At 39.2% G+C, this 18,490-nt stretch overlaps 1 protein-coding gene across 2 annotated transcripts in view; it reads right to left on the reverse strand.

Moving 5' to 3' along the window:
• Positions 1–303: 303 nt before the first annotated feature.
• LOC136678862 (max dimerization protein 1-like) overlaps positions 304–18,490 on the reverse strand; it is a 33,368-nt gene continuing 15,181 nt past the window's right edge. The window contains exons 3-6 of one of the 2 annotated variants that reach the window (XM_066657030.1): positions 17,027–17,056; positions 8,427–8,541; positions 7,612–7,771; positions 304–7,194 (exon numbers count right to left, since the gene is read on the reverse strand). In XM_066657030.1, the coding sequence (XP_066513127.1) occupies positions 7,004–7,194; positions 7,612–7,771; positions 8,427–8,541; positions 17,027–17,056 (496 nt within the window). In that variant the 3' untranslated portion in view covers positions 304–7,003. Of the gene's footprint in view, positions 7,198–7,611; positions 7,772–8,426; positions 8,542–17,026; positions 17,057–18,490 lie in introns of both variants that reach the window. The other variant, XM_066657029.1, reaches the window with a different exon arrangement.

Below are 18,490 nucleotides of genomic sequence, written 5' to 3' on the forward strand. Positions count from 1 at the left end.
GCCCAGGTGTGATCTTGTAATGTGTGTAATCTGTTTTTACTTGGTGCTGGACATTAATTGGGAAATTTCAGTTTGTTCCTACTGTAATTAGTCTACATTCTTAGCTGTAGTGTAGCTGTTTTGTGATCACATCTGACGTCTTGAGTCCATCCCATAATTATGAGTCCTTTCATCCAGTTCAGGGTCGTTGACCCAGAATCAATGGGCGCAAGGTGGGAACACGTCCTGTAAGGGGAGCCAGTCCTTCACAGGGTGACATACACGTTCACACCTATGGACACTTTTGAGTAGCAAATCCACACCAATCTCCTCACAGTCGTTAAGTATCTTTATTAAATATCTTAATATCTAAAGTGGCAGAAAGAATTTGATCTGTATTGTGCAGATGAAATCCCTCCCCTGTTCAGGGATGTGGGATGCGGGTTATTGTTTTGGGATTCTTGCCATCTACTCCCACAGTGGCATGATTAAGACTGACGATGTCCTCCATATTAACATGTTTAGATCAAGCCTGATCTAATGCTCCATGGTCAGCCATCTTGTTTAACATAAGATCAAAGGAAGAGCTATGCTTTGAATTCAGCGAGCTCTGGGCTCTCCAGTACTGGACTCTTCATTAGAAGCTGATATATATATATTTTTTCCCCAAAGCCTTTGCACCAAAGCAATCAAACCCAAAAAAAAATGTCCAGTAAATTAGTTTCTTATGTTTGTTTGTTTTTTTATTTCAGATGTTACTAGCAAATAGTAACAAATCCAACAGATTTACATATAGTTGATTTTCCATGTTTTAAATCCATTCTTTTAAACCACAATTTAGTAGCCCAATTTCTAACAAAGAAACAGCATAAAAATGTCCATTTTTGATTATATGTAAAACACAACGGCTTTCCCAAAGGCAGCAGGTTCGAAAGTGTTCGTTTGTGTGTCTATGAGAACACACCTGAGACACAGACACAATCAGCGGGAATGATTTGTAATGATTTTGTGTGTATATGTTCTGCAAACAGATCATTATTGTTGGTATACATTTCATAATAAGACCTGTTATGTCCATACAACTGCATGCCTTTAAGGCTTCAGCCATTTGGTATTCTCCTTAGAGCTCACAACTCCGATATATACATCAAAGAAGCATACAATGTCCCATCACAGCCTCTGACATTAGTAGCAGTGATGAAGGTGGCACCGAGTTAAATTAAGGGTTTTTGTTCTCGAGGAGAAGTCCACGAGCGTGTGATAGCACCCAGGGGTGTGCTCCAGTAACGCAGATGTTGTGCAAATCCTGTGCATTTCAGGCAAACGGCAATTTTATGATTCGTGAATCTGCACAGAGCGGTGTGAAACCTCCATTATTGGAACACAGCCCCTTTAGTCTTTCACAGAATGTTCCCGACTGCACCCATTTGGCCTTCTCTCCCAACTGATGTTGAAAAGAATACTCCAGTGTTGAACAACTTAATTTTTACCTTCTGTATTTGTCTGACTGAGGCAAAGCAAATGGCAAAATACGCCGACGACATTCATGCCACTTGTGATAGAACAAAAAACAGCACAGCTTGAAAATAAATGTATGTGAGTATACTTTGAATGTAATAAAAAACGTGATTATTGCTACACATGATTTCTTTTACAGTGATTATTATATCATATGGGTGATTAAGGTCAATTACTATGGACAATAACTTTTTATGCATTTGCAAATAAGAAAGAAACACAGACCTGCAAAAAATATTGACTCAAAACACACTTCCATTAAATCTTCCAACTGCTTTCTATAAGTGTACACATGCACCTATAACCAATCACGCGTTCATGCTTTGTCCACAAAATTTGACTATGCAAGATGTTCATTTCAGTGGAGCCTGCAACGATAGGTGCTTCTGCCTCGTCGACTTTGGGCGAGTGATTTTTGCATGTGAAATATTGTGTTAAGTTCAACTGTGGTCACTTTGACAAGCAAATTTGCTTCCTCAAACAATTGCACTGCTGCTTTGGCTGTGCTGACTGCTGAGGGTACAGGCCTTTGTACAGGGTCAAAGGACATGGAGGATCCAACTCTGAAGGAACATTAATGTAAGTACTGTATAAGAGCTAATGTTTTATAAATATTTCTTGCCCACTACATTCAAATACATTCCTGAAAGGGAGGCGACAGGACTCACTGTCATTTTACAAGACAACAAGGATAACAAATGTCTAGTGTGTCCATTAGCTTCTATTAAAAGTTTGTATATGCACTTTTACCCTTGAGCCTATTTACTTGAACAGGAAAAGGACACACGGACACGACAAGCAATTAGCCTCTGGTGGCAATTATTTATGTAGGTGAACTTTGACCTATGAATTCATAAACTTGGAAGCAGAAGGCAATTAAAAACGGGATTACAGACGGTTGTTTCTTATTTCTGAAAACAATCTGAACTGAAAAGCTGCTCCTCAGCCCACAGACTGTCGCTCCTAGATCACAACTGCAAAAACATTTAACTAGTTAAACATCAGTAGGTGCTCACAGAGCTATGTGTCGTACAAATTCACTGAATATCAAGAATTCACCTAATTTATCCTCCAACCCCAACAAAGAAAAGAGCAAAAGTTACTGTCTGGTGTGACCATGGCTTTACCGTCATAACAGAGGCCAGTTTGCAGATGGTTAAGTTTTATCTGCCCACTGACTTGTACTGAAGATGTGCTTTGAGTCTGTGTTTATTCTGTTCTTTTCTAACAACATGGAAATTTTAATATTAATGTTCCAGGAAATAAAGGCTAGGTTGAAAAACACTGAAGTATTTCTTTAAACAGGGCAGAAAGAGTAGTCTCGTTCACATATGTTTAAGTAAAAGGAGATCCAGCCACCAGAAGGCAGGGTATATTTGTGTGTAAATGGGAGTCGATGTGTGTTCTGAGAACCAACATTACATCAGTTCTGAAAACAGTCTTGGGAAGGAAATGGACGTTTAGTTTGCACCTTTTTTTTTTTTTTTTTTTTACTTATAACAAATAAAAACAAGACAAAAGCATATCCATACAAATAGCTTCAAATAAACCAACATCACCACGCCCTCCCGACCAAACAAAAGCCCGGTCCGAACTCTCTCTCTCTCTCTGTGTCTGTGGACAGTGACGACACCAGTGAACCTAACATAGCCATACAGACCCCCTCCCCGAACTGAGTGCTCCATTAACAATCACTTCACTTCTCTCACGGCTACATTTTCTCATGCTACCTTTTCTTTTTAGGGGGAAAGAAGGCCTGGAAAATGATTAGGAGCAGCATTCCACATATTAAGAATGAATAATCCTATTTTTGTTAAAAATTATTTATTCCTTTATGTTTATTTGTTCATTTTTTTTGGTGCATTTCATTCAAGTATTTCAAAACGACGTCATTTGCAGGTCACAAAGGATCCTGCACTGCACTAGTAAAATAAGAGAGAGAGTTTAATATCCCCCTCCTAAAAACTACATTCAGACACCAAAATCCTTCAAATCTCTTCACTAGCTCTGAATATAGCATCCTCCACTTCTTCCCTCGTGAGTGTGATGGGAAATACAGAGCGAAGCTTTCTTCAGAACCTCTAGGCACAGAAATGACTAGCTTTTTTCTTCTCGTACTACTGTGTTGTACCATTACAAGTTCACCAGAACAAATAACTTCCCTTTTCAATATCCTTCACTTTTATGCACTTTTTTTTAAAACATATTAAATTTTTTTATTCTGTAAATATACATTACATTTTTTCCACTGTTGCAAATAAATTAGTTTTGAAATTGCAAAATATGTCCAAACACAATATTTTTGGAAATCTAACAGCACAATTTTATAATTCAGAATGTACACAATTAGTCTAAAGTACAATATAGCTCTAAAACTATAGATAAACACTACTGTGTGCAAATTAACTATTACATAAAAACCCACAGAGATAACTAAAACCACTACTTAAATATATTTGTCTCTCTCTATATATATCTATGCTCTGACATATATTTAGATTAAATAAATACTTTGTTACACATATAGATTTCTTTCTGTAAACTATGTACAAAGAATGACAATGTTAAGCTGAAGGGTTAAACAGCTGTAGACATGCATGAGGACTAAAACCGCAGTGCAGTGCCTCAACTGTGAAGGACGGACAATCGTGTGAGCACAGAAACTCATACACAAGCGAGCTACTTGGAGAAGAGGCTGAGAAGGTCAGCCCCAGTGCTGCATGGGTAATTCAAAGCCCCTTTGCTTTCCCACTATTCCAAGCAGGCTCTCCCAATGAAGCTACTAACCACAGTGCTGTCCTCCTCTGCTGTGGAATGTGCTTACTTGCCTTTATTACTCATTTATTCCTTCATATCCTCTTCCTGAGGATTCTGACCAAAAACAGCTGAGCAGGAGGAACACAAACGCCCACTCGTGCGAGGGTGCATTAAACGTCACTGTCCACAGAGAGAGGAAGAGATGGAGCAAGCTGAACTCCGAATTTCAACCCACCCAAATTCCCTCCAGCCCCTACCCACACAATCTCATACAATATGTTCTTCAACAATGACCCAACGTCTTCAGTTCACTTCGGTTTACTGCCCTTGGTAAAAGAAAAAAAAAAAAATTCAAGGTGGCAAGGTTGAACGTGTTAAAAGCAAGGTGAGAAAAAAAAATACATAAGGATAGCTGATGTTTACTGCCCCCTCACTGCCCTGACACATCAATAACATTCTAGTTAGAAGATGCTTGTATACGAACATGAGAACTGTTCCCCTTCCACCAATTCTTCAAAATTCCAGAATCAATCAGTGGTCGAGATATAAACAAATCACTGAAAGGAGTTTGAGGTGAAATAGTTAACTGCAGTGAAATGATTTCATTACTACACAGTGGTTTTGATCTCCACAACAAAAATGTAGCCATTTTAACTGCTACCCAAATGGACCAAGATAATAGGAGTACCTTTATAATAGTGATAACAATTTATATAATATAAGTTATCATTATGTTATAATAACTGTGTTACTAAAATGATGATATATGTATATTACTTCAAAAATATCATAAATCAATGATATCATCCACGTTCAAATGTAAAAGCCATGTGGCACTGAGAGGCATTAAACACACTGAATGCCTAAACCACTGTGAGTATTTCTCTAGAAGATTCCTGTAGAATGAAATATTTCACAACACAACACCCTCAATGACCTGTTTGAATCTCAACCATTTAATAATGTAAAAATGTAAAAAATTCTGTGGAAAGTTCTTTAAAAACTGGCCTTGATCTCATGGGGTATTCAGGAGCATGTGAATTCCAGTCTAGCAGGGTCAGTGTACAGCACAGGTTGGTGATTTTCGTACTGAGTCTGAGTTGAATCAGGTGTGTCTGAGCTGTTAAATCATCCAAGAGTTCTGGATACTGGCCCTTTATCGCTGGAACAGAACAATGTAGTTCAGACAAACACTGCTAATTTGGCTAACCAGGAGTGAGTGCATGGCAGCATTAGTTACTCCTAAGCCATATTATCAATATTTGAATGAACTATGTTGCTATTTATAACACGGGACACTGCGTCTGTGCATGAAGGGCACCTTACACAAATTCCTCGGAGAACAGTAGTAGTAGTAGTAGTTGCTGAGAAGAATGACATCACACCAGTGCTTGGTAAGTGTCCCATGGTTCCCACTGCAGTGAGGTGGGGGTAGATGTTGGACAGTGCAGGAAGATATTTCTTAAGACTAGCTAAAAGACTACACCTGATACATAACTAGATTAGCTGCAGTCCCTCGGAAGAGGGGAAAAAATAAACCAACGATGACGATAACTATGACATGCCCGCACACCTTTAGTTGTTTCGTTATTGTTTTTATTGTTTTGTTTTGGTTTTGTTTGTTTTTTTTTTGACCCAAAATCGTTCCTGCTGTGTGATCTGAGCTCTTGGTAGAAGCAGCCCTTTTCTCACTGATCTCAGAACAGTTAGAATTGTCAGACACAAACAATAATACTGATCTCAGATCTGCGACAAGTGGCAGCTTGCACCAACAGATTACTCTTAAGTGCAAAATTCCATGCTCTGATAGGTCAGCTGACCAGTCAGGTGACCTAGCCCTGTGTCTGGACGGTCCAGTCTGATTGGAGGAAATGGAAGGCGGTAAGAGACTGCGTATGATTGATCCAGAGAGAAGTTGAGTAGGCAGTGGGTGTGGTATGATACACATTCTCTGGTATGATACACACCACTTTCAGGGGTGTTCAAAGGTCCAGCTCTTTCAGAGCTTTCAAAAGGGATAAACAAGCGCCTTCTCCGATACTGGCAAGGATGATGGTGAGGTAGGGGCAACCAAAGGGAAAGAGGATCTGGCTGGATGACAGCAGACAGTAACCCGCAGCCCCTCTGCAGCTGATTGGATGGTGCAGAGTAATGGCAGGAGGGGACTGGAGAAGGTCTAAAAGGCAGGTCAGTGATGCAAGGGGGAGTGGATTTACAGGCTTTTTCAGCCAAATTTTGATTGGATATATAAGGTTTGGCTTCCAGAGACTGTGGAGTACGCTCTTGGACTCTCTAATCTTCAATGAGTTCTGTTCTTCATATGCATCTAGAGGTGGACAGGGATTATGAAGAAGTCCTGCTTTTACCCTTCATTTCAATGTACTCTCTATCCCAAAGGTGAGAACGTCCATAAACCTTTTAGGTTCATATGCATCAGGTTTCTCAGAGTAAGAGTAATGATCTGCTCAGCTCATCTCAGCCAATATCACTGTATTTGTAATGATATACGGTGCATAAACTGAATCTAGATCAGTGTTCTTACTTTGATAAAAATGTATCAGATCCAAGCCCAGTGAGAAGAACCATTCTTGTTTCATCCATCCCATCCCAGACATGAGAGAAAGCTTATTCATGGTACAGAACCAGGACCTGACTGAATGAGGCTGGGAACTGAATGGAGTTTACTGAGGTGTAGTGGAGAATGCAGGCAGGTGGAGACTTCAGGAGCAGAGGAGGAGGGGATGTGCTCTTATAGACTGCAGCCCAGTGCAGGGTTTTTCTCCTGAGTGTTGCCAAGGCGGCGGAGGCTGGCGCTGGAGTAGCCCTCATCACTGCAGCTGCTCCGCAGGCTTCCTCGCTCATCTGAGTCACTCACACTGCTGGTGCTCCATTCCAGGTCCCCCAGAAGATAGTCTGTACCTTCTACATCCACATCCAGCTCTTCTGCAATAAAATACATTGGAACGCACCTCAGTAAATACAAGCCCCACCCAGGCTCACGTTTGCTTCATTACAGCTCCAAAAAACCCTGATCTAAGTAAACAGTGACCTGAAGCCAGATTTTACCTGGCTTTGTTATTGTTAGGGACTAAAACAGAACAGAAATGTGTCCCTAAAGATGGCTTTGTGAATCTTTTACAAGGCTTTGGATACGTCTAAATTATATTAATTACCTTACAGTTTCTTACAAATGACTTGAAATCTGTAAATGTATTACTAATGAAATATTGTCACAATAAGCACTGTATACATACACCTGCCATATTATTGTTATTTGACAAAATTTCATTACAAATTATTCAAACATTTGTACACATTTGTATGTGTTTGTGGAGGTGTTTACATATATACGTTTACCTTGGTCAGAGTCGGATTTGTCTGATGAAACAGTAGAACCCATGCTGTCCATGCGCGTACGCTCAACTCCAAGCTGCTCAAGTCGTCTGCGCAGGTGCCTCTGCTCCCGCTGAAGCTGGTCTATTGTGTGCTGTGCCTTCCTCTCACTGTCCTCCAACCTCTGCAGACATACACACATAGAATTTTTTCAAAGTACAAAACATGGAAAACCTTAACCTGTACTCCGTCAGATGTAAGGCTAAAAGATATAAGGCTTGATATAGAAGTAACATTAATATTTGTTTTTTTTTTAATGGCACCCATAACAAAACATGTCCTAGGCTATTTATCCCTGGCCAAGTGTCATGGTTTCCCAAGCCACCCTCAGCCCACATTTATGCTCCATTAAAGCTATAAATAAAAATAAAACCTGAACCAAAAACAAACAGAAAGATTTATGTACTGGTTAGATGCCTCCAAGGACTCCAGTAGTAAAGTACTCTCAGGAGTAAAGTCTGCCAGGAATCATAATTTTCAATAATGATGCCATAAAACAAAAATCTCCTAATCAATTTAATTATTTTACTGTTCAGTATGCAACTAAAAATGTACAATCTCTAAAAAGGTTCAAGAGAATGAACAAATAACAGATCCTAGTTTATCACAATTTACAAAAACATCCCAAATTTCCCAGAAATGGGGTCTGTAGTAATTGTGAGAAATTAATAAATAATAAAAACAGAGAAACAAAACACTGATTGTTTTCTATTTAATTTTAATTTAATATTTTTTTTGATCCCTTCATTTTCATCACTCAATAACTCATCCATACACACCTTGATGTGTTCCTTGGCCTTCATTAGTAGGCTAAGGGTAGTGTGCCTGTTGGAGTCTGGTCCCAGAGGCACCAAGGATTTCAAGCGTTCCAAGCATAGTCGTAAATGTGCCCGTCTAAGAGGAGAGACAGAGGCATGGGGGAGGGAGAGAGAGAGAGAGAGAGAGAGAGAGAGAGAGAGAGAGAGAGAGAGAGAGAGAGAGATGTAGAATTTAATTTCAAGTGCAGTTATGATCGCGGAAAAATGAAACCTGCACACTATTCAATGTAAGGTACCATATTACTTCTTAACATAATACACTTACACAGAGTAAGTGTAAAGATTCATGCCCCAAATCTATGTTACACATTAAAGAGGTTTGTTTATGTATTACAAAATCTGAATCAGCAAGATGTGTTAATTACCACACAGCCCCTGGTCACTGTGACATAGATCAGAATACAAAAACATGAAAGCACAGCCAAAAGGATTAACAGCCTGTATCAACTGTCCGTATCATAAACTGCTTTATAGCGTTATATATATATATATATATATATATATATATATATATATATATATATATATATAAATCTGGAAATCCAGATTTAAAATGCTTGAGGGATGGTGGAAGTAGTCCTTTCAGTATATGAGCAGCCACCAACCAGCCACATTTTCTTAGAATTAAGGTGACCATGCCTCTTTCATTTTGTCATTTTGTTTACTTCAGATTGTTTAGCTGTTGAACATGTTTTATTCCAGCTAAAGCAAAATGTTACCCTTTACTCTTTTACCACATTCCTCTAGAATCTTAGAACGCTGTTTTTTCCAGACCTCTGAAGATGACCCTGAAAGTCTGAGAGTGTAAAGTCAATTCTAAGCTTGTCCTTAACTCGAGACTCTGTTGTTACAAAGCTGAAGAAATTCTGGATCATTTCTATTGGCCCATAATGAGTTCAACAGTTTCAGGTTCTTGGATGTAAATTCTAGAAAAGACATGTGAGAACTTCTTGATAATCAAGAATAATTTTGAATTAGAACTGTACAAAGTCCTAAAATAATAAAGCAAATGAAAATTCAATGTTATTACTTCTATAATTTGCTGTGTTAAGTTATATGTCAGGTGGCATATTCTACTCAAAGGTCTCAAATTTGAAAAAGAGAAATGACAATGATGAAAAATTGATCAAAGGATAAATGTAGTCATGACAGCAATCCCAGCATTTGAGGGTGTGGTGGGTGGCACTGCCCATGTGAGATAGTGTTATGCAACCTGCCTGCAGAACACTACTGCAACTGAAAACACACGGAGGCGTGGGTCACAACCCAGCGATTTCACTGCCTGCCTGTTAGCTATGTGTGTGTTTGGCTAACAGAAACTGTGTGTGTGTGTTTTCCTATTTAGAAGAAGATCAGTGTGTGTGTGTGTATTTATGTGTGGGCAGCTCTTTGTGAGCCATTGCATTAAACTAAAAACACAGAGAGAGAGAGAGAGAGAGAGAGAGCAAGAGAGAGAGCGAGCGAGAGAGAAATAGTTGAGAGCAGGAGCAAGAGGGAGTGACATATTACTATTCCAGGGGCAATTTTCGCTGTCCCCTTCAAAAAAAAAAAAAAAAAAGAAATAGAAAAAGAAAAAGAAAACACATCTCCTTCAACAAAAGGTGAACAAGTCAGGCTTGTAATCACGCAGGTTAGAATGCCAAGGTTTTTAATGATGCTAACACATTAAAATTCTGAATTAAATAGACTTTGGATTCTGTAATAACCTAACTACCCAAAGCTTTAGAGACGTTCAGCCTATTATTATAAGTGAAGTGGTTGTGGGTGGCATGAGGCTCCACATTCACAGGGCCCAAGAGAGTGGGGTTAGGTGATATTGTTTAAATTCAGTTGGCAATACCTTCCAAATATATCAAGCTTTTTGAAGACACAGTTTACAAGGTCTATTTTGACACAATGTTTTTGGTTTGATGGTTCTCTTAAAATGAGGCTTAAACAGTATTGTTAACATTACCCAAACAGAAATCACATTTCTAGAAAGAGAGAAATTTTGTTTATTATTTTTTTTTCTTCAAAAGGCTGTAGCAAGTACAGAAAAACTAAATTGAGGGAAAAAAAAAAAAAAAATATATATATATATATATATATATATATATTTTTTTTTTTTTTTTTTAACTGAAGAGCAAGGCGTAATTTATACTATGGGAAAAAGAATGTTGCTTGAAAGCTTTGAAAGAGTTTCAGGCAACAGTAGCCAGCTGTGTTATTTCTTGAAAATACAGCAGCAGGGGTGTACGGCCATGAAATAGTAGCTCCGTTGAGAGACGAGGGCATTTTATGCTTATACTGATGGAAAAAGTAAACAGTAGGCCATCAGTTCAACTTACCCCAATTCATTAGGAAAAAAAACCCAAAAAAACACACAAAATGGATCCCAGACACACTTCTATGTCTGAACACAGGGGGCTGCATATTCTTTATACACACACACATCCTTTTTTTATCAGAAACATGATTGCTGTGACCATTCTGTAACTGTATACTAAAAGAAGCAGAAAGCCAAAACAGGTTCTACTTATATTAGTTTGACTGAAAAACGCTAGATCATTAAAGATTACACAACATCTCATTTACATTTTAAACACTTATACTGCCATAATAAAGCTGGCTGAATGATGTCTTTTGTGAAAAACCTTTTTATGCATACACCCACGCTTGATACTGGCCTTTCAAAATCTTGGTGTTATGCAGAAAATGTTCTGGTGTTCTGCTTGCACACCTGTATCCTGAATTGTGTAGCATCCACAATTTAAAAATGGTTTAAAGTAGATACGTATTTTCTTTTTACTTAAAGTTTCCTTCACTGATCCCTGTCGTTGTGTATTTTATAGGTACTTCATGTATTTTTTACACTGGGTCACATAAGAGGTTAGTTTTATGGGTTTTATAATAAGAGTTTTATTGTCAATAAATTCTTATTTTTGGTTTCTGAGTGGCACAATGATCAAGCGCTGACCCCACTGTTACTTCAGCCTCTCTGTGGCCTTGCTTCTCCCTGATACTGACCAGTGGGGATGCCTGTAAGCGCACATAACAGAACTAGCAATTAGTGTCCCGTTCTAAGAATGTAAAACTGTCCAAGTGGTGCCTTCCTCCCAACATCACATGATAGGGTGTTATCAACAAGTGGGTGGAAACTGGCCTCTGAAAAACTGAAAAAAATTCAGGCAAAAAGCTCACCCTCACCCAAAGAAATTAAAACTATTAATAAAATGCATATGTTTTGAGTTTCTGAGGACAAAGTAAACATACATTTTACTCATCTGTCCATGTAATTATTATTTTGGGTCATTTCATGTTCTGTGAGGGGCATTAAAATTTCCAGATGGAAACTCTGGGGATTGCACATGCTTTGTACAATGAAGTGAACAGCTCAAGGCTGCTGCAGCAGTGAATAGGATCGATGAGCTCTGAGTGAATGATTAATGGTGAATGAAGGCTGGGGTGAGTCCGCAGACAGGTGGGTTCAGACTGAGAGCTCTGCTTATTAAAGGTGGATCTGTGCAAACAACTGAAATAGAATAGATAAACATATACCTGTCTCTGCTGCACAGATGACCCACATAAAGCCGCACATGCACAGGGTCACATCTGAGGCAGGGCTCTCTCATTTCAGCATTTGCATGGTCCAAAGGGCAGTGGGGTAGGATTACATAACCTCTGAACACGCTACCACCGCTGTGACATAACTACAATAAGGGCCCTGGCGTTTGTTAAACAAACATAAACTCCGCATACACATTCTTACTGCTGCACAAGGCATGCTGTGGTTCATGGGTCGTAGGTGATGGGTCACAATCACGTGGGTCAAAAAGGCATGAGCACAGACTTTCTCTCTCAGGGAGCCACGCTCTCTCTCTGTCTAATGATATTACTCTCGCGTGTGCGAGCTGGCTTTTCCATTCCAGGGCTGCACATGTGGAGAGCAGTGATTGGTCAAAGCCTGCTTTGAAGTAGTCACTGGGATGTGGTTATGTCTTGGGCAATATACTGTCAAAAACAATACGCTAGCATTGGCGTCATACTGTGTTTCAGTGATAACTAACAAGGCTCATATTCCAGAGAAATTTTAAACATGGTAATTTTGGGCTGATATCCAGATATGTAGATTTCTTTTTTTTTTTTTTTTTTTTTTTAAGTTGAAATTTGTGCTTAATATAATAAGCAATTTTGAACTTGAATTATTAATTTGTAATACATAAAAATGCAGCCTTTGTTTTTAGGTTATAAATAGTGGAATATGAATAAAATGCAGATGTATTAACATTCATTCATTCATTCATCTGTAACCGCTTATCCAGTTCAGGGTCGCGGTGGGTTCAGAGCCTACCTGGAATCATTGGGCACAAGGCGGGAATACACTCTGGAGGGGGCGCCAGTCCTTCACAGGGCAACACAGACACACACACACATTCACTCACACACTCACACCTACGGACACTTTTTGAGTCGCCAATCCACCTACTAACGTGTGTTTTTGGACTGTGGGAGGAAACTGGAGCACCCGGAGGAAACCCACGTGAACACGGGGAGAACACACCAACTCCTCACAGACAGTCACCTGGAGCGGGAATCGAACCCACAATCGAGCTGTGTGACTGCGACACTACCTGCTGCGCCACCGTGCCGCCCCTGTATTAACATTTTTACACATTTTAACTGCTTTTCCAAAGAACAACATATAAATAATCTCTATAAAATATCTAAATAAATATATAAATAAAGCAATGGTTTGAGGCTAACAACCATCTGTCGATACTGATTTGATTGTGAATATCATGGTATTTTTAATTCTATAGTGTGTTCTTTTCACATAATATTCCAGACTTGACAATACTCAGTAATTTACGTTATATTATTCTAGTTTAACCAGGTAGGTTCAATTTCCTTTATCCAATAGTGGTTTCTGTTTGACTATTGTTTAAAATACACGGTTCCCATTGGTTTAAACACTCAATGCAAGCTATGTTCTCTTATTTAAGCAGATCAAAGGAAGGATAGTTCCTGTACTTTAATAATGCTAACTTACATATCATCTAATAAATGAGGAATGAAAATATTCTTTTTATCAGTATCACACAGCAGTAGGTCAGGACTCCCACACCCACCTCTGGACCCGATACTATGCTATGACTACATATAGATAATGTGACCTTTTTCCTGGCATATATGTAAGAGACCTCACGTACATATATCTGTCTTCTGTAAAACTAACTTATTGCATTAACTAACAAACTAACAAGCAAGAGAGTTCTTACACTAAAAATACAGGTACTGTCACTGCCGAAAAGAAAGAGTGCAGTAACAGAACTTGCTGGGGAGGGAGGGGAGGGGGGAGAGGGAAGGAAGAAAAAAAAAAAAAAAAAAAAAAACCTTACTTGAGAAGATAAACACACTGTGCAGGTCTAGGCCCACGTGTGTCCAGCTCTCACCAAACATTCATATGGACTCAACACCATCACATGTATGCCAGAAAACAGTTCACATTAGCGACCTCTGACCCTGCCAGCTGTAAATTGCTCTTTTCCATCCCCCTGACCTTCTGACCTCTAAGGAATTGTCTTAACCCCTAGTGGTACAGCATGCAGGCAGAAGTGCAGTGCTATAAGGCTCAAATTACAGTTAAAAAGCCCCACCCCCAATCCTGGTGTTTAAAGAGAGCACACAGTGCTGCATTAGCTGATCTAATTACACTTCTGCTTCAGCCAGGATGCCCCATTGTGGTTCCTTTTTGACTTAGAAAGAAAATGAATGGAAGGTGTTTTCAATTCCTCCTGGGGAATTGTTAAATATTCCCCACTCTCTGCCTCCTTTCCTGCGTTTGCTTGTGTGTCATCGTGTGTGTGTGCATGTCTCCTAAGTGAAATGTGTCAGTGCTAGGGTCAGATTTGGCACATGGTAAATATCTGCAAAATGTGTGAAAGGGGGAGGTTGCTGAGGCACTGGGAACAGCTTGCACCAGTACTGGTAAACAAGATCATACTGTACAATTCTCGTGCCAACTTCGCTGTGTGTTCCCAGAGTGAAAAATTACATCACACAGTCGTATCAGAGCACTGTAGTACCCAGACCTAAACAAATAAATGTTAGTGTTTTACATTTACATTACAGCAACAAAACATTATCTAATTGCATTTAGCAGGATGTTTTTAGTTTCTTCAGGTACAGTTACTTTGGTTCAATTTTACACATAAAAAGCATGTCACATAGCATGTCTGCTTTGTATGGCTGGTGCCAAGCATGTTTACAGTTATCCATGCAGTTTTCATTACTTCTTGCTACATTAACCTTGCAGCCCTACTGCAAAATTTGGGTTACCAAACATAAACTTCAAACATGCATTTATTTGTCACTATTCAACATAAAATGATATGTCTTCAGAATTTAACCCATCCACACAGGCAGCTATTCCCAGAGCGCAAGGACGAGTTGGGGGTTGGGTGACTGGGAATAGCTGCCTGCCACTCTGGGTGTGTGTGTGTTCACTGCCCTCAGTGCACTAACGTGTGTGTGGATGGGTTAAATTCTGAAGATACATATTGTTTTATGTTGTGCAATAACATTTGTCATTTGTAACATTTGGGAAATCATTTGTCCTGGTAAAGATATTCCTTTAATTTTTACATGAATTCAACTGTAAAACTATGTATTATAACTTCAGTAAACTCTCTTTTACTGTTTTTGTAATGTCCCTGAGTGTACAAACCTATTCAAGGTTAGCCTACATACATTTCTTATGGAGGTACTGCGGTGAGCCGCTAGCTTACTACTCGTTATAGCTCTCCTAGGCTGGAAGCTATTGTATTGCACTGCAATTAGCACTGCATTTTGAGTCAATTTTGCAGAATCTGCCACTGTCTCTCAATGTGTCTGCTTTTCTGTAAATGAGGACAAAAGCAACTCTTTAAATGTGAGCGCTAAAGCAGACCACTGTAGCTGTGGAACCCCGCAGCACTGTGGGCAGCTGAATATATGCAGATCCACAGAGGCAGCCATGGCTAAGCCTGTTTGCATGAGAGAGACAGGGTACACCCGCTGGCAGAGAGGGGATGTGGCAGGAGCTGTGCGCATTGTTAAGAGTTTTAGAGTCAAAAGAGTTCAGACGCCTGCTAGTGCACACTGCTTGGCCGCCATGTATTATTCAATGCTGTCTGCAAGCCGAGCTCGAAGCCCTATGTGTGCGTGTGTGTGTGTGTGTGTGTGTGTGTGTGTGTGTGTGTGTGTGTGTGTGACCCATCTTAGCTGGAAGGAACTGCGGAATACTGGAAAGGGCATAGTGAGGGAAAAAGTGGTTCGTTAGTGTAGCCAAGATACATTGTCACTCATACCTTTTCTTCTGACACAAATTAAGACAGACTGTGATTGGGAGCCACTGAGCTACAGCTAAACTGAACTAATTACACTGTCAATAAGGATCCTCTACTGAAAAGCCTTTGCACAGTAAAACTGCACTCAATCTGTATTAAATGCCCTTAGAAAAATCTCTACTGTCAGAACAAGCCATTCCAAGACTAAGCCATCAAGCTACTATGGAATTATATTAAACAAGAATGAGACCACAAAAAGTGTAGTAGTTGGAGTGTAGCTTGATGTTATAACACAAAAGGCTGTCAATCTAATAATTCAGATGAAAATACTGTCCTACCCATCTGCTTTACAACACTAAACAATGGTACACGAGTGGTGTGCGGTAGCCTTAAGGCTTATTTATTCAGTGACTACTTCAAATTAGTAAACTCTGTGGAACTAATGTGCTTGTTTTTTTAGATGTGTGAGTAGGAAAATGAAGTCTGGAGCTACATTTAGAACTTTAAGGTTGGTTTCCTGCAAAAGGGATTAAACCAAGTATTGGAAATTTTCCACTGAAAGAAAAATTGAGACCATGACTAGGTTTAATTCAAGGCTGGGAAGCCAGCCTTTAGAATTTTACGGGTTATATCATGCCTGACTCTTATCAAACCAGCCACAGAGACATTTGCATTGGCAAGGAAAGAAGAAAAATATTAAATAAGATTCTGTACCTTATCATTTTTCTTAATTAAGATCAGTCTCCAGGGTATTTGGTGAGCATGCATGTCAGTTTTGTCCAATGAATCAGATTTTTCATTTAGAGCTGGAATGATGAGTGAAGGGGGTAGACAGGGTGACTGTGGATCTAAATTGCCTTTTTAGATACGTATTGGATGTATATGTTTTGTAATGATTGTTGCCTGGTCTTTAAATATTAAAATAAACGTATGAATTATCTGCATTATTACAAAACAAGACTGTATTTAAGGCATTAATTAACAGGATAATGGTCTCAGAGTGACTGAAATGGGTCTTTATTGGGTTCAAATCAGTCTAAAGGCAACAGTCTAAAGAACACTTGTCCAGAAACCCTAGCTACTTGTTTCGCTTTTGATGGTAGGTCATTTACGTTATCAGGGTGGAACACCCATGGGATGAGACTTCACTGCTGGCTACATAATACAGTAATTAATAAGACTACAGAGGGGCAAGAGCATAGTCAGACTGGATGATCATTATACCGAGATGGCGGTGAAGCAAAAAGGACATACCTGTTCTTCTCCATTTCATTGTGTGTGGACCTGGAGAGAAAGGGAAAAAGAGGAAGTATAAGGGGAGAGGGGGGAGTGAGGGAAAGAGAGGGAGAGGGGGAGAAAGAGAGAGAGAGAGAGAGAGAGAGAGAGAGAGGTTACAATCACAGTATTTCTGCATGAAAATTATAATAGTCTCTCAGAAAGAATCCTCATGTGGTCATTACTGATTTGAAGTGTTCAGTGCAGAGGCGGATGACGGTACAAAGAATCACTAGTACGCATGTGTATGTGGGAGAATAAGAGGGCTGTTTGTTGCAAAACTAGCCACGCACACAGCATGAAAATTATAAACCCAGACACATGAAAATGACCGGAAGGATTATCCAACATTTGAAGCCTGTATTGAATGCTATTAACTACTGCATAGCAGAGAGTTACTGTGTTAAAAGTTTGTGCAAAAAGCTAAGTGGGGCTGGACAATATAGATTAAATTTAACCATATATAATATACTATACTATGCAGCTGACATAGTTTAGTAGGTAACAGGGCTTTTCCCCGCTCAGGCAGGCACACCATTTGCTATGGATAAGAGCATCTGCCAAGCATATAAGGTAAATTTATATTTGAACTGTAGAGATTTTATTATTGTATAACAAAAAAAGATGGATCATTGGCCCAACAGGTAGTGTCATTGCCACCATAGTCCAAAAACACACTGGTAGCCAGACTGTTTATTCAAAGCGTCCACAGGTGTGAGTGAATTTTTGTTTGTGTGATGCCCTGTGATGTACTGCCATCTTGTCCAGGATGTGCTCCTGGCTTCTGCCCAGTTACTCTGGGTAGGCTCAAGATCCACTACGACGACAAATGGGATGAAGCAAACAAATGAAGTGAATTTTAAAAATAATGTTTATAGTTTAATATAATGTATAGACATTCAATAATGTATTGCTAAAATGCCATGATGCTGTGATATTTGCTTTTTATTTTTTTCATAATTAAAACTATGCTTTTGTGAGAATAGGGATGAATAGGGAAGTAAAAGGAGAGGCTTATGTTCTGTATACACTTGTGTACAAACCCCAGGAGATGTGATTTTTGGGAAACTGTTATAAGAAACATTAGGCTTTAAAAAACAAACCAACCTAAATAATAAATCAGTTAAATATGTAAGTAAATATAGGTAATATTCTAGTTCAGGGTAACTAATCTTATCCACAAAGGGCCAGCATGGCTGCAGGTTTTCATTCCAACCGCACAGGAGCACACCAACAACTGTTTATAGACAGTAGTGGGTTTTCCATCTACCCAAGTTCTTGCGACTTATGAAAGAAAAAAAGAAAAACTTGAATGGAAAAGGCCCAAAATTTGCAAAAACACCTAAATATCGCAAAAAGTTTTACGCTCGGGCGAAGTGGAAAAATTTGATCATCACTAAAGTACAAATGCGCAAAAGAGAGATGGAAAAAGGTTTTTCAAAT

The sequence above is a fragment of the Hoplias malabaricus genome, chromosome Y, assembly GCF_029633855.1.
Source record: "Hoplias malabaricus isolate fHopMal1 chromosome Y, fHopMal1.hap1, whole genome shotgun sequence".
NCBI lineage: Eukaryota > Metazoa > Chordata > Actinopteri > Characiformes > Erythrinidae > Hoplias > Hoplias malabaricus.